This window comes from Octodon degus, unplaced genomic scaffold, assembly GCF_000260255.1.
Source record: "Octodon degus isolate 3935 unplaced genomic scaffold, OctDeg1.0 scaffold00042, whole genome shotgun sequence".
Taxonomy (NCBI): Eukaryota; Metazoa; Chordata; class Mammalia; order Rodentia; family Octodontidae; genus Octodon; species Octodon degus.
The window spans coordinates 11054054-11069918 of NW_004524618.1; the positions used below are offsets into that span (position 1 = coordinate 11054054).

The following is a 15865-nucleotide window of genomic DNA, read 5'->3' on the forward strand; positions in this document are numbered from 1 at the left end:
ATGTGTGTGTGTGTGGCCAGCTCAGCCCACCAGGGGGCGGGGCTGGCTGGCATGTGGTGCTGGGGGATTGAACTGTGGTCCCTGTGCTTTGCTAACCCTGTTCTAAGTAGGTACTTTAGACCACTAAGCCATCTCACCAGCCCCCCAAAAAATATTTCTTGAGTACGATTCCTGATGCTTTACAAAGTTTTGAAGTCATTAAGACTGAAGGACAACAGTGCAAGATTAATGGCTTTGACAGAAATGTCTGGAAACGTAGACCTTGGCGTGGTGATGTTACCATTTACATACTGATGTGCCAAGTGGAATTCCTGAGTGAAATGCCCTGTCTTTTGCAAGGCTGCTTGCTGTTGACAGCTTCATTCCTCACCTGGTCTCAAAGCCTTTATATTCAAAAAAATTATGTGATTTCCACTTTGCCATAGTGAATTTCAAAAGGGGTCAGTACCCCTTTGGCTTAAAATTTTCAGCTTCTGTTTGAAAGTCTAATGATATCTTATTGTGGCTTTATTCAGAATGAGGGTCATTTGAGGAGGTGTAGATTTTCAGTGTACATCAGACAAATTTCACTTTTGTCAATTTTGCTTATTTGGGTGAAGTGCATAATTGTATGTGATGTTACAACGTGTTGGTCTGGTAAGATATTAAGGGGTAATTCTGTACCAGCTGTTTCCCCTGGGCTCTTGTTGCTACCTGTATAGTACCTAGAGTGTTTTAACATTGTAGGGGAGGGCTTCGTGAGCGTGAAATAGTAAAAATCCCAAGTAGAACCCAGGATAGAATTAACTGTATTCTAAATTATTTTTCCATATTCAGTTAATGGCTTTCTATAGCTAAGAAAAATTTTAAAATTGTTAAACATGGAACTTACCAAACTGGAACCTATCATAGCTCCAGTTTGCATAATTCTCATGTTACTGTTTCATATGTGGCTTATTACTTAACTTTCAAACAGTGATGTGGTAGAATTAAGCTTTTGTTTAAAATATTGCTCAGATTTGCTGTTCATTTGACACTTTGTGTGAAGATATATGCTAGAGAAAAATGTCTTTTCCAAAAAAATTGAGATGCTTTATCATTTTCTTAAAAGCTTTCAATCCAATTGCATAACCCCAAATTGCCAAGCTTTTAATTTTTAATTGAATAACAGAATTTGTTTTTATATTTTTGTTCTTTTCATTACAGGGGCAGAAAGCGTTTTGTAAGTGAAGGAGATGGAGGTCGCCTCAAACCAGAGAGCTACTGAATATAACAACTCTTGCAGTCTTAGGTGTTATAAAAATATATATCTGAATTGTAGGAGTTGTTAGCACAGTTTTTTTTTTTTAATTTTAGCACTTGTTTTGGGTACAAGGCTTTCTGAAATTTTATAAATTTTAAGGGGAATTTTTAAAAAGTTTTTTTTTTTTTTTTTTTTTTTTTTTTTTTTTTTGAGGGTGGAAAGGAAAGAGAAAAGTAACCACTTAAGTGGAATATTCTAATAAGCTACCTTTTGTATAAGTGCCATGTTTATGACCTAATCATTCCAAGTTTTGCATTGATGTCTGACTGCCACTCTTTTCTTTCAAGGACAGTGTTTTTTGTAGTAAAATCACTGGTTTATACAAAGCTTTATTTAGGGGGTAAAGTTAAACTGCTAAACCCCATGTTGGCTGCTGCTGTTGAAATACTGTGCTTTGAGAGTAAAAAAAAATTGTCTTAAAAGAATTTTTAAAAAAATGAGTCATGAGACTTACTCATCTTTCCAGGGAACATATTGATTGGTCTTAAAGACTAGACAGTTAAGTAAATGGTGGCTGGAACATCTATTTTTTTACAAAACTGGAAAAGTGAACCTGGTTCTGCAAGAATGTACAACAAAATAAAACATGTGAAGCAGTGGTGATTCTTTATTTGGAGTACACTTACTTGAAGTCTTTCAAAAACGTTTAAATTATTTCCCCTACCATGGTATTAGGCCCTGAATACCATCCCAGCATTGCAAAAAGCAAAACATAAAACTTAAACTTCATATATCACTTAAACTATATAAGGAAGGACCTTTGAACCTAGAGGTAACACAGGCTACAATCTTCTTTCTTGTAGACTTCTAAGCAAAAAATAGCTTAAAAACTTCTTGTAATATTATAGTGGGAGAAATAATTTCCTTAACTCTTATTTATTGATATGACCTAGAGCTTAGCTTCCATCATCCTTAAACTGTATTACTAATGAGTAGAGTTATAAAGTTTTTTTCTCCAGGTACTTAAGCTTTATGTTTAACTGGTGCCTCAGAAAATACTATCAATGAATAATAGTAACCTAATGAATGATTATATTACTAACCTTTTACAAAGCCTACTCAGCAAGACCTCAAAGTCTGGTAATATAAATTGTCCACTGACTACAGCAAATTAACAAAGACTATATTAATGTACAGAAGTAGGAAGGTTCCTGGTATGGGGTTAGGTAGTCTTCGGTAACACCCCAAATTTTATGTTCAGACTTGTCTTACAGCTTCAGCTCATATTACTCAGGCTTATATAGATAATAAGCATTTTTAGCTGCTGTTTTTGATATCTGGAGAATGGTTAAAAGTACTTAAGTAATTCTTCAGTCTTTAAAAATAATGTAATTAAAAGCTAATTACAAAATGGGTTAAAAATCACATTTAAGAAACTAGTTTTGAGAGTACTGGTAGGGTCATTACGGATCAAGCAAGGTAAACATGACATGGCGCACACAATTGATTAAAAATGTTTTAATTAGATAATGTAAAAACCAACACGAGCACTTCATGTATGTTTAAGTTCAGATTTGTAATAAACATGTAAAGATCACCTATATAAAAGTTGCATTTAGTCATTTGTGCCTATGTTAAAGCTGTGGCACTAGGAATGGAGAACAGTAATTTAAATGTCATTTAGAAACCATGAAAATCCCAAAATACTTGGTTCAAAGTTTATTCTACGCAAAGCACAGTTTAAATTCACAAGTTTTATTTTTGATACTTTAAAATAATTTATGAAAATTACCAGTTTTATTAATACTACTTTCTGCATATAGGTACAGATTATGTTTTAGATAATAAACTAGGTAAGGTAGGGTGCTGAAGAGTTCATTGGTCAGTGAGCTTTTTCCTGTTTTTCCTTTTCTGCCATTTGCTGTTGGCGAATGGTATCATGTGCTGCTTGCTGCATTTTATCCAGTTTTTCCAGAGAGAGAGATTTTAAGGGTAAAAGTTTTGGTTTACACAGCACCATTGTGGTTACGTCTTCCACCGACAGTTGCCCTAAGTTTAACAAGAAATGAAAGTTAATTCAATGAAAATAACTCAGTCTTTGGTGGCATGGGTATGGAGCTAAAATGAAGGTCTAAAATCTGTTGTCAGTGGAAAAACTTGGACTGAATTCTGCTCACGAAGGGAATGGTCATGGCCACCTCATAAGCAGATACAGTTCTGGAATGTGAAGGAAGACAAACTGGACTTTTATGAAAGATTCAAATTGCCGTAAGTGCAATCTGTGTCAGGTGTTTAACTGGAATTATGGTTTGGGGGGTAAATCCCAAAAATAAAGGTACGGTATTTAACATGAATATTCATATTACTCATGTTTAAAGCCAACTTTTGATGTAGATATCTTTTTCCCCATTTTCAGACATATTATCATTTTCATTAATTTCATATTGTAACCTGCATTCTTGGATTTCACAGGTTTTCTAGGTATAAGAAATAATGTTCCACATTACCTTAAAATGATAATTGTGAGGATGAAGGATAATATAGTTAGTGCAACTAACCTAATGACTGGTAGAGAAACAAGGACAATAAAACGGGTATATTACTGTCATTATAAGAAAGTAACGTTCCATTTGTTATTTTACCAGGGGAAAAAGATGAGAATCTCCTTTACAAGCTAGTCATGCCCAGAATACACAGTGGAAGTAGACTGTACACAACATAGAACTGGTCTGCAGATCTGCAGCATTTAAGTGCCTGCTGCATGACACTACCACTGAACACCCTATGACACACACAGCGATGCTATAGGTACCTTGTTTTGGTAGAACCTCCCGGAAGATTTTCACATCTGCCATGTTGATGATATGTTTTCCTTTAACGAGAAATTGTTGTTAAATTTCCTAAACTGTATTATCCATCATAATTTAAGTGAACTCAGATTTCTTATAGACAGTGAACTAACCTTGCATAACTTTCCCATGGCTATTTTATAATTGAATCATGGTTCAGATTATATACAGCTATATACATTTTTACTAATCTCTGGTGGTAGTAAGGCTGTGCTAAATTTCCCCTCCTAGGGAAAAAACTTTTGCTTTTAGATGTAGATTATTAATAAATATCAGGTGAAGAAAATGCAATACAGCCATCTTTGTTCACTGATAGCATCTTTCCTGCAGATATTTTAAAAACCCCACTAACTGATAGGTGGGTGAAGTAGTTAGGAAAGCAAACATTTCCTAACATTTCTATTTTTCTCAGTTGCTAACAACCGGTTTCTACTTTTATTCTCTGCAAACAAAAAGCTTACTCCAGTGCCTGCCCAGGTACAGGCAGTAAGGAGCAGGACAGTGGGTAACAGAACTGGCAAACATGCCACTTTACTGTTTCCCTCTAATAGAGACTACCTGTGAAATGCCCATAAGACATCTTTGACGAGCATTCTGTTACAGATGTCCCAGCACACCTGCCACCTATGGTCAGTGGCACTGGTTCTTGGATCGTTGGTATATAGTTAAGGTGTTCTGCATGAGGTGCCAGAACGATTCCTTTCCAAAAACGTGCTTTTCCAGAGTTGCACCTGTGAAGTTTCATCATACTGACGCAACCATACATCTTTCACAACAGCACCCCACAAGAAAAAGATTATTTATAACGTGATGCTGGCACGGTGCCTTCCCACCCACCTCCAACTAATTTTAATCAAGGGAAGCTGCTTCTCTCTCATTCCTGCAGCACTGCTCTGACATTACTAACAAAAGCTTCCTGCTCTCCATGCTCCAAGCATCTCTTGTTCAAATTACTGTGGACCAAGTTCCTCAGGAACATTTGTCTGCTTACCAGAAGTTGGCTGTTACCCCCATACTGCTCCACGAGGGAGAAGTGCAGTAGGAAATAAGCCTGGAATAGGGTAACCCATCACTAAGCGCTGTGAAGGTAAAAACGATAAATACACACTCTGCTTAGAATGCTAGCTCCTCTTGCCACACGCTTTGCTCCTTGCTGCTCTGTCCTGCCAGTGAGTCCTTCCACGTTAGGCTGAACTATTAATACTGCAGACCTTGACTAGTTTTGGTTGTAGTGAGCAATACCTAGCCTTTCCGTGAAAGATGAAACATTTGGTATAAATTCTGACATGCCAACAAAAGGGATTTAAATTACAGATAAGGTGAAGTAAATACATTGCAGCTAAGGATTTTTATGTGCATTGCCAAAAGGCTAAAATGTTGACTTTAAATAGCTGTTTAAGTCACCACCCTTTGTTTTCTCTTCATCTATGCCTCTCACATTAAAAGTCTGGCCCGAGAAAAACAATGAAACTTGGTGCTCTACCAAACCTCAGATTTCTGACTAAGCTGCCATTGTTAGTGGGAAGGGTGTGGAGCCAAGGACTGGTGGAGTGGGCCGGACCTGGCGTGGGGAAGACCTGTGCCGTCACTTGTGCGCACGGTTCCTGCTGTACTAGGCCCCCTTAGGCACAGGCAGGAGAGAAACAGGAAGGGAAGGGCTAAAATAAGCAAGCTGGTGGTTGGACAGCTGGCACTAGTCTGGCTACACTGTCCTGATAATTGACTGCTTTGAGAGTCCAGAGTAGGAAGGAACATTTATTTTCTTTTTTCAGGTGCCCTGCAATTAGCCAAACATGGGCGTTTTGTCTAGTGTAACGTGCTGTAAGTAGCTGTGGCTTTAAGAGTACCTTCTCAGTGGTCAGGTGAATGCACAGAAAACCAGGGACGAACTAAAGGAAAACAAGATCCATGGCTGAAACGTGTGTCTGTTACATAGATACTATAGTCATTCAATTTAATAACTTCATGAATGCCTACTCTGTGTCCGGCACTGTTCATCAATGAACAAAAAGACAAAAAGCAAAACGTCTGCTCTTCCGAGCTCATAGCGTACAGTAGTGATGCCAACCTTTTGGAACTTACAGTGATGCAAACTGCTGCGGCCCGCAGGCCATAGGTTTGGCCAGGTGTCAAGTGAGAGAAAACGCCACAGTGCTAGAAGGCAGTGCTGAGAAGGGCAAGATCCTTTGCGGGGGGTGAGGAGTGCCGTGGGAGGGCACTTCAATTTCAACAGGAAAATTAATGATCTCATTCAGGAAGTGGCAAGCTAAAATTGCTTTTGTAGATGTGAGTACATGTTTTATGTTACTGAAATCAGAAAAAGTCAAGCATGACAGAAAGTACAGAGAAATGCTCAAGACATTTGCCTTGGCTGCTTCCTCTAGTCTTGCTTAATGGCTTCTAAATTTTGTTACCACCACAATGTTTAACACCCAGTAATGTGTGTACTTTGAGTGCACACATCATCACTCTGTCGTACTTTAAAATAACACTGTCTCTCAAGGCTGGCCTGAAAGAGAGTGCAGAGCCCACTGAAGGGACAGTAACACCGGAGGAGTGAGGTGGAGCCAGCGAAGGCTGAACGCCTTAGTGGAAGGGGCCATTCTGAAGCCACTATGACCTTTACAGGACAAAAGTAAAACAGCAGCCAGTGAATCCGAGGAATGAGGCAGATGTGAAAACTCCGGAAGTCAGTGCTTCCTGTGTGTCAGGCACTGCTCATCAGTGAACAAAACGACAAAACTTGCTTTTTGGAGCGTACGGCCTAGTGCGGTGATATCAAACATATCCTCTGAAGACTGGCTCCTCCCCTGTTGAATTTGGGAACTGTCACAAACTACTGTCTGGATCCAACCAACTTGTGGGTGTTCTTTTTCCTCTTAATTTCTGAATTTAGCATTCCAGTTGTCATATTTATTACTGCTCTGAAGGCAGTCTTCTAGGAGAAACTAATTTTTAGCCACAGAGTTTATGCCACTGGGATTTTTTTTTTTCATGGTGCTGGGGATGAAACCTCAAGCATACTAAGAAAGTGCTATACCACAGCTGTGTTTGCAGCCCTATGTATTATTATTTGTGGTATGGGAAATAGGGCGCTCTGAGCTACAGCTTGAACCCTTTTTATATTTTATCTTGGGTCTTGCTAAGTTGCATAGGCTACCTTTAACATTTGCAATCCTTCTGTTTCACCCTCTTGAGTAGCTGTGATTATGGGTATGCATCACCACAGTAATTATTTTTAAAAATTACTTTTAAAAATATAAATTTGGGGGCTTGTAGGTTAGCTCAGTTGCTTAAGCACTTGCTCTGGAAAACCCAGTCAGGCCCAGGGGACCCCAGTTCGATCCCCAGCTCCACCTGGCTTGCAAGACCCATCCTTAAGGCTGCCCGAGCCCCCCCAAAAGCAAAACAATAAAACAATCCTTCCAGGGCCGGCCAAATAGCTCAGTGGATTAAAGCACCTGCAAGCAGGTGCAGGGGGCAGAGGTTTGCAGGGGGCAGGGGTTCGATCCCTGGGCCTGCTGTGCCAGCCCTGCCACCCTGAGATGGCAACTGAGACTGGGCATGGTGGTACACGCCTGTAATCCCAGTTCTTGGGAGGTTGTCAACAGGCGGATCACTACAAGCCCAATCTAGTAATGAGACCCTGAACACCCTGTAGACCCTTCCCTAAAATACAAAAATAAATAATACAATTTTCAAGTTTGAAGCTTAATTAGAAATATGCAATATTTTAAAAAATCTGTATTTTTCTTCATGATATAGCAGATTATATAAGATCTTATGTCATAGCTCAGATGAGAACACTGATTAGATCCAGATTATAGGTTAAGTAGCTGGACATAACTATTAACTTTAGATCAGTTTTTATCTAGCCATCCAAAAATGCAGGCTATGGTCACAGAACAGGAAGACAGAGAAAGGGAAAAGAAGACTAAAATCTAAATTGAAAAACGCTGTGGGGGTCAGGGAGATGGCTCAGTAGACTAAGTGCTTCCCTAGCAAGTGCAAGGGCCTGAGTTTAATCCCTGATTCTGCCAAAAAATTCAAAAACCAAAAACTAAAAAACGTTACGAATGGCAAAGCCAACTCTTGGTTTCTAAAAATGTTGATAGGATTGGATCTGTCTCATAAAACTGTCCTCGTAAGTTACAACAGGTTACACTGTCTTCCAACATTTGGTTTTTGCTTGGGGTTCCACAGAGCCACTGCATGAGTAAATGCTGTTACCCTCTGTATCAACATGTGCCTCTTGCTACTAAGCTGTTATTAGTTCTCCACTGTCATTACCTTTTCTCCTCCATTAACTTATCTACACTCATCAGCTTCTCTTACCTGCATGACACCCTATTTTTAAAGTCTGAAATGGATTATCACAAAGTATTCTCAGACTTCAAGTATTTTAAATAAGCTATGATAGTAATAATGTATGGTGCTAAAAAAGAGGCTTGGAGTAGATTTTTTTGTACTGATCAATTTATTTCATATTAGAGCTTTCAATGGGGTATGGAGTTGAGGTCTGGAGCTGAATAGCTGTACTCTTCATATATGGAGTCTCTGACCACACTGACAACTAACTATGTGACCCTGAATACATTTAACTAACCAGAAGCTTGATTTCTTCATGAAAACCACGTTTTGTATCTGTCCCTGATCGCAAGGTTCAAGTGAATATAACAGTACCTGAAGTACAGAGGAATAAATACATTTTCATAGCACTATATATAATACAGGACTTGTTCTAGAGTATGAGGCTATCTTAAAAAAAACTCTTAAAATAATTTGAACCTTTATAAACACTACATTGCCTATAAGATAGCATGATCTATTTAATGGTGTTTTTCTTTAAAAATCTGTTTTATTTAAAATGGCATAGGCCAGGCTTGGTGGTGCATCGCTGCAATTCCACCTACTAGAAAGGCCTAGGCAGGAGGGTTCCATGCCTGAGCCCAGTTGATTAAGTTGGTCAGCTTAGTGATTTAGTGAGAACCTGTACGAAAATTAAAAAAGTGAAGCCAGGTACGGTATTACATGTCTGTTTTTCCTAGCACTCTGGAAGGCTGAGGCTGGAAGAATGCAAGTTCAAGGCCCGCCTCATTAATTCAGTGACTCTGTCTCAAAATATGGTATTGAAAAAAAAAAGGGCTATGGATATAACTGTGTGAAATCCCTGGCTCAATTCCCAGTATACCCTCCTAAAAACAACAACAGCAAAAAAAAAACAAAACAAAAAAAACAAAAAAACAAACCAAAAACAAACCAACAAAATGAAAAAAATAGCATATACTGCCAAACTGTGTCCTTAAATTTGTTTTGGAAACTACAAGGCAAATCTATTTCATAGTAGAACTCAAGACTGAAAAATTCTGAATGCCTTTTTTGTTGTTTTTGTTTAGCCTAGACAAGTACAGCCCTGGAATTATGAGAAAAAAAGACTTCTAATGCATTCTGAACTGTGTGTGTGTGGTACTGGGGACTGAACTCAGGACCTTGTGCCTGCCAGGAGGTGCTTATTCTACTGAGCTATCTCCCCGGCCCTCTAATGCATTTTGAGATTCTCAACCACAGTGCCAAACATGTTTTCATATAAAAATACAGAGATCATAAACTGGTGGCCATGGTCCTAGCCAGTTAAATGTTTTACCGGCTCCCTAGATGTTTAAAAGGTATTTGAGTCAATATTTAAAAGTTTGGCAATTTCATGTAAAATCTGAATTTTTACCTCCATACCAAATATATACATTCCCACATGGCAAAATACAGGTAAGGCTGGGAAATGATGCTCCAGTTAGGAAAGCATGTGCTCTAAAAATCTTTATCCTTCACTACTGTATGTTGTTTCCCTTTACCTGCCTAGCAGGTAAGACCCTTGTAATTACTTTTTCTTGAGTCTGGCTATGGCTGTCTAGGCCAGTCTCCAACTCCTTAGCTTACATGGTCGTCCTATGTCAGGCTCCCAAGGAGCTGGAGCTGGAAGCATATGCCTGGCCTGGTGGGCACTGAGAAATAAAATTACAGTTCCTAGTAATTACGGCACCAGGAACAATCCTATTTACGTAACAGATAGCAAAAGATGCCTTTCTTTTGAGAATACTTGTTAAGTTAGCTCCTTTGGTGCAGGCTGAGTGGCTTTTCCAAGAGTGGGCTAAATAACTGCTAACAGAAAATATATCTAAGTCTTGAGGTTGACTGAAAGATGAAATTTCAAAAACAGATTCTGAAATATAAGAAAAAAGTGAAATGGGGATCCAGAAAGAATGTGCTTTTCAACAGACACTAAATAGTAATTTTCACTCACTCATGCAACTGCCTACATGCTAGCAGGGTGCTTAATATGGATTGATAGTGTTCATCTGGAGATGCCAACTAACATATGCCATACAGTTAGAGACTACAGTAGATTCTATTCTGCTTTGCTATCTGGCATCTGCTGGTAGAAGAATGCTGCAACATGCTCAATTTGGCTAATTAATTCAGACTCATGTGAATAAAATGTGCAGGGTCTAGTTTCTGAAATGGGCCTCGGCCTTATAACAGGAGCTGTACTTGGGTGGATTTTGATGATGTTGTTGGCTTTGGTATACTGTGGTAGCAGACTTTATTATTAGCATCCTACTTAGCCAAAATGCCTTTTTCCGAACCTCTATTTCAAAACTTAAATATTAGATAGTGGCTTTTTAAAATTCTTTTTATTTTTTTTGTGGTACCGGGCATTGAACTCAGGACCCCATGCAAACGCTTATTTTACTGAGCTATCTCCCCAGCCCATAGACAGTGGTCTTAATAATTATGTTTATTAGCTTTTAGAAGTATTTGCTTTACACCTGATATATTTAATTAGCTATTCTCACATACACGAGGAAAGAGAATTGTTGGATATCTTAGATACTCCTCAAAGTCTGGTTCTCAATTACCTGCATCAAAAATCATTGGCTATTACTAAAAATACAAATTTTCCTAAAGCCCTCTAAATAGCAAAACACTGAATCAGAATCTTTAGGTTCAGGGTTGGGAATATAGCTCATTGGCATAGAGCCTGCCTGCTGAGCACAAGGTCCTAAATTGAATTGCTGGCACAACAACAACAACAACCACCAAAAAAAAAAAAAAAAAAAAAAAGGAAAGAAATCTTTAAATTCTCCACAATAAGTGTGGAGAATTTTCTTACATTCATTCATTAAAATACTTAATGCCTACAATGTGCCCAAATTTGACTGCCTCAGAAATTATTACTGATAACCTTATTTTGATCACATCCCATGTGCTAGAAATAAACCAAGCACTTCACATATGTTAGAATTAATTCTGTTCAAAATCTTGGGAAGTTTTACGGATGCTTTTAATAGAGAATGAGTGTACAGTTCAAGATCACCCAGCTAGTAAATGTACTATTCCTGAAACCCTGGCATGATTCTAAAACCTGTATTTTTGTTTTAGCAATTTTTTAGAGGCTCATTAACTTTTAAAAAAAAATTAAGTTTCAATATATTTTGATATTCACCTTCCATTTCTTATTCCCTGCTTTTCCTTTCTTCTTGTCTAATAGTACAGTAGTCTGTCTTCTATTTTTGTCTTTAAGCCTAATCTTAATTGGTATGTTATTTCACCTTCTTTAAAGTTAGTGAATTAGTATTTTTTAATATTTTAAAAATTTATTTACTTATTTATTTATCTGGTAGAGGGTCTTGCTACACAGGTCAGACTCACAGTGATCCTCCTCTCTCAGCCTCGCCAGTGCTGGGATTACAGGTACAGGCCACCATGCCCCGTTTCAGTGGCTGAAATGTGGTAACAGGGATCGAACCCAAGTTCTTGTGCTTGCTAGGCAGGTACTTAGGCCGCTAAGCTATCTCCCCAGCCCCTCGATGAATGTTTATTTAGGCAGGTACAGTGGTAAATATAATCCCAGATACCTGAGAAGATGAGATTGCTGAATTTGAACATAGGAGTTCAAAAGCAGCTTAAGCACAATAGTGACCCTATCTCAAAGAGCAAAGCAAAGTTGTATAGTCTCCCATGAACAAATTTCTTTCTACTCTAAGAAAGCAAGTGATAGGGGCGGGGAGATGGCTCAGTGGAATAAGCGCTTCCCTGGCAAGCGCAAGGGCCTGAGTTCAATCCCGGGTTCTGGGGGAAAAAAAAAAAAAAAGCAAGCAAGCAAGCAAGCGATAAAGAGCACATTAAGTAACTTTCCATATGATGCTAAAAATATCAAAATCTGTTGGTCTATTTAAAAAAAAAATACAGATTTTTCTAAAGCTCCCTAGAAATCAGGAAAAATTTTTAACCAATTTTTCACTCCACGACCATTTTCTTTTGTTTCGTTAAATGCATTTTCTTTCTTCACTTATCATTTATAATGAAATGTCTATTGTAGGAGGAATACATAAGCTTGGTCTCAGGAGTTTTCCTCTTCTGATCATGAAGTAAATCTCCCAAAAACTTCCCTATCCGTTGGTTAGAGACTGTTGCTTATGACCTATGTGTTAAGTATAATCTAGATTTTGCAATTTTTAATTGTTTAATGCTACCAAAAACTATCAGAGAAATACAAGAACCAACTGGAACTTAGGAGACAATTTCAGGGAGAGGAAAAAAAAAACCAAAACTTGAATTGTGGCCAGATGGGTAACAGTTACCTAGGTATACGCTTTAATAACAAGAGTCATGGGTATTTCAATTGCAGGGCCCACACACCTTTCCTCAACAAACTGCAGGGTGCCAGGAGCTAAAACTCATGAAACTATGCTGACATCAGTACACTTTAATACAGACTTCATTGCATCAGCTTCAACTGAAAGCAAAATAGCAACACTTTATTAAAGGTAGGCAGCTCAGGTTGCGAGCTGAGGACACTAACATATGTAGTCCACTCCCAAGACAAATGCTAAACTTCATGTGCTAAGTGGGACAAGCAAATCAGGGTATAAGCTGCATTTCACAAGGCTTAATCATGATTGGAAAAGTATTCCTCCAAAAAATGTTACACTTAAAAGTTTTTTTTTGTTGTTGTTTTTTTTTTTTTCTCCAGACAGGGTCTTGTGCAGTTTGGGCCAGGCTTGTGTTCACTTTTGTAGGCCCCCAGGCTGGTCTCAAACTCAACGTGATCCTCCTGTGTCAATTTCTGGAGTGCTGGGATTACAGGTATGCTCCACCATGCCTGGTTAGGTTCTTAAACTACTGGTTAATAGAAAAAATGGGGGGGGGGCGGAGGCTTTTTTCAAAGCTACATTAGCTTAAAAATTCTTCAAAATGCCAATGTCATGGGGGAAAAAGATGGGGACAGTTCTAGATTAAGGCTAAAGAGGTACAGCACCTAAATACAATACTAAATCTTGACTAGATTCTGATTTGGGCGATATGAGATAGGAGAGAACATAAACAACATTCTTGAGTCATTTAGGGAAATCTGCACAAGGACTGTGTTTTAAGTATTACAGAATTATCAATTTTTTTAACTGTAATAATAGTGTTTTGCAGAACTGCTTCAAAAATCTTAGTAAATTCATGTTAGAAGTCATAGAGATGTCTGCCTGACCCTGTAACCTATTTCCAAATGGTTCAGTTAAAAATAAAAACGTAGAGAGGGATAAAATAAATGTTACAAAATGTTTTAACAACTGTTGGATATAAGATTAGGGTATAAGACTGTTGTATTCTTTTAGCTTTTTAATGCATTAACATTTTAATGATAAAACGTGGGGAAAAACCACGTGGCAAGACTTCAGAGTACAAATCTGAGAAAAAGTTGACTAGCAGGACTATACTAAATTTCAGATAAACTGAAGATCCACTAAAATTATCTGGCAGTGTCTTAGGCATCTAGGAAACACCCGGTATATTGAATATTCCAGTAAGTCTTTTTTTTTTTTTTTTTTTTGGCGGAACTGGGGGATTGAACTCTGGCTCTAGAGCTTCTACTGAACCATCTCCCTAGCCCCGAAGGTAAGTACTTGCGACAGGACTATCCTATACTCACTGTGAAATCACAGGCAGGTAAATCTGATACAAACCATTCTATATGGGCACAGACACCGTAGTGAAGATAAAAATAAGCAGCAGCCACGGAAGAAGTGATTGTCAAAAAGATACAAAAAGCTTGGAGGAAACTGCTTCCTGTTGGGGCGAATCGGGAAACATCTCCAGTGATAACAGAATCATGGATGCTAAATCACAAAAGGTTATTGCGACTACAAACCATAGTGATTAACCTCAGGACAAATGCGTACCAGTTCATTTTTGCTGGATTACTAGTAATAAGGAATATAAAGAAATTAGGTAGAAAGGGTAAGATTTGCACTTTTGTTAACTGTATAAACGATTTACCTTAAAGTTCCGCTCTCTGTCTCTTGCACTTTGCAGTTTTGGGCATCCAATCTGGTATTATCAAGATGACTGAAAGTTCTTGACTCAAACCTACAGAAAGAACTACATGAGATACTGTCATAATCTTGTCAAGAGCAGCATAAAATTCGGTCTTTTACGAATGCGCACAAGCATCAATCTGTTTAATAAACCGCAGGTACTTAGGACAGCATACCCTGACTCAGAACTTCAGGATTTACAAAGACCTAAGAAAGGTCATACAAGAAAAAGATGGAAAAATTAGGTGAACACAGGGGATGGGAAAATCAGGCTTTCGGTCTTGCCGCGGAGGTGGGGGATCATCTTTTAGTTATACTGCTGGAGGTGAAAAATGATTTTCTCCCGATCTGGAATTCTCCAGCGGTCAGGAGCGAAAGCACCGCACTTTTGGGAACTTGCCGAGGCGGGTTCGGAGCTCCAGTCTGCAGGAGTTAGGGGGGCCGCCCCGCGGTCCGCTCCCACCCGTTAGGGCCCTCCCGGCCCCGCCGGCTCCAGCTGGCCCCGGGCAGCCCGCCGAGCGCCTCGCCCCGCAGGGAGCCTCCGAGGGGCGGAGGCAGGCGGGCCAGCGCCCGGCCTGCCGGAAAGGAAACCTCCTTCCAGCGGAAGCGGCCTCGGGCCCCGCGCTCCTCGCCGAGCTGTCCCCCCGGCCCGAGCGGCCCAAGCTGGGCCAGCGCGTGGGGCCCGAGGCCACTCACCTCGCGCTGCGCTCCGGCAGATTAGAGGCTCCGATCCGGGCGCGGGGCGCGGGGCGCGGGGCGGCGACTGCTCTCCTCCCTCCGCGCGACCTGCTCGGAAGTGCCAAATGCAACTTCCGGACTGGAGAGGGAATTTTGGAGGCCGAAACTGTGGTCCACCTAGGTAAGTGACCAGTCTTCTCAGCAAAATAATGGCCAGGAAAACAAACCGGTAGTCCCGAGTATGAATTAACACTCCTACTATGGGATATGTGGCCACGTAGGGTCCCACCCAGGGCCTACCTACAGAAGCGTCCCTTCCTCGTCCGCTTCGCCGTTGCCCAGGGTAACCGTGAGTTTTTTGTTTTTTGTTGTTTTTTTTTTTTTTTGAGAAAAGGAAAAATGTACGTCACACCGGAGACCGGAAGCCAGGAAACTTTTGCTGCCACTATCAGTTATGGCTGCCTTAGCTTCAACTGTTAATTTCAGATTGCGAGTCGTCGTTCTACCCCATCGGAGGCTTACTGAGTGGCCCGGCCAGCAGCGGCGCCCAGTGGGCGGGAGACCGCGAAGAGCGGCAGAGCAGAGGAAGAGGGCGCAGAGAGGGAAGCTGGCACCGGTGCCTCGCTGCGATTGGGCAGTTCGGCTGGGTCCGGCTCCGCCCACTTTCCTTTCCCAGCGAGTGACCACCCGCGCCGGAGGGGTGGGGCGGGGCGGAGGAGCCCGAGTGTGTGGAGGGGCGGGGCGAGTGGGGG

The 15865-nt window shown here is 40.1% G+C and overlaps 3 protein-coding genes across 9 annotated transcripts in view; 2 read left to right on the forward strand and 1 right to left on the reverse strand.

Annotated features, from left to right (window-relative positions):
• Window positions 1-1885, forward strand: part of Pdcd4 (programmed cell death 4) — a 31192-nt gene extending 29307 nt beyond the window's left edge. The window contains exon 12 of one of the 2 annotated variants that reach the window (XM_004631527.2): window positions 1186-1885. In XM_004631527.2, the coding sequence (XP_004631584.1) occupies window positions 1186-1246 (61 nt within the window). In that variant the 3' untranslated portion in view covers window positions 1247-1885. The remainder of the gene's footprint in view (window positions 1-1185) is intronic. The other variant, XM_023715591.1, reaches the window with a different exon arrangement.
• A 1041-nt stretch (window positions 1886-2926) lies between these two features.
• Bbip1 (BBSome interacting protein 1) lies at window positions 2927-15717 on the reverse strand. 6 transcript variants are annotated; one of them, XM_023715478.1, is made up of 4 exons: window positions 15414-15717; window positions 14398-14487; window positions 4035-4094; window positions 2927-3271 (listed from the first exon to the last, which is right to left on the reverse strand). In XM_023715478.1, exons 3-4 carry the CDS (start codon window positions 4075-4077, stop codon window positions 3105-3107), a joined length of 210 nt encoding a protein of 69 aa, XP_023571246.1. In that variant the 5' UTR covers window positions 4078-4094; window positions 14398-14487; window positions 15414-15717; the 3' UTR covers window positions 2927-3104. The 6 variants fall into 6 exon arrangements, with proteins under 6 accessions (XP_023571246.1, XP_023571241.1, XP_004631641.1 ...); XM_023715473.1 differs by having other exon boundaries at window positions 14398-14499; XM_004631584.2 differs by lacking the exon at window positions 15414-15717 and adding an exon at window positions 15132-15229 and having other exon boundaries at window positions 14398-14499.
• Shoc2 (SHOC2, leucine rich repeat scaffold protein) overlaps window positions 15212-15865 on the forward strand; it is a 114029-nt gene continuing 113375 nt past the window's right edge. The window contains exon 1 of the mRNA XM_004631529.2: window positions 15212-15294. The gene's annotated coding sequence lies outside the window, so the exon portion shown is untranslated. The remainder of the gene's footprint in view (window positions 15295-15865) is intronic.

Excerpts from the sequence above, each read along its gene's own strand:
- Bbip1 (XM_023715478.1), bottom strand. The coding sequence starts at position 4,077 with ATGGCAGATGTGAAAATCTTCCGGGAGGTTCTACCAAAACAAG. Across the intron at positions 3,272-4,034 it reads GGAGGTTCTACCAAAACAAG|GGCAACTGTCGGTGGAAGAC; the intron begins GTACCTATAGCA and ends TGTTAAACTTAG.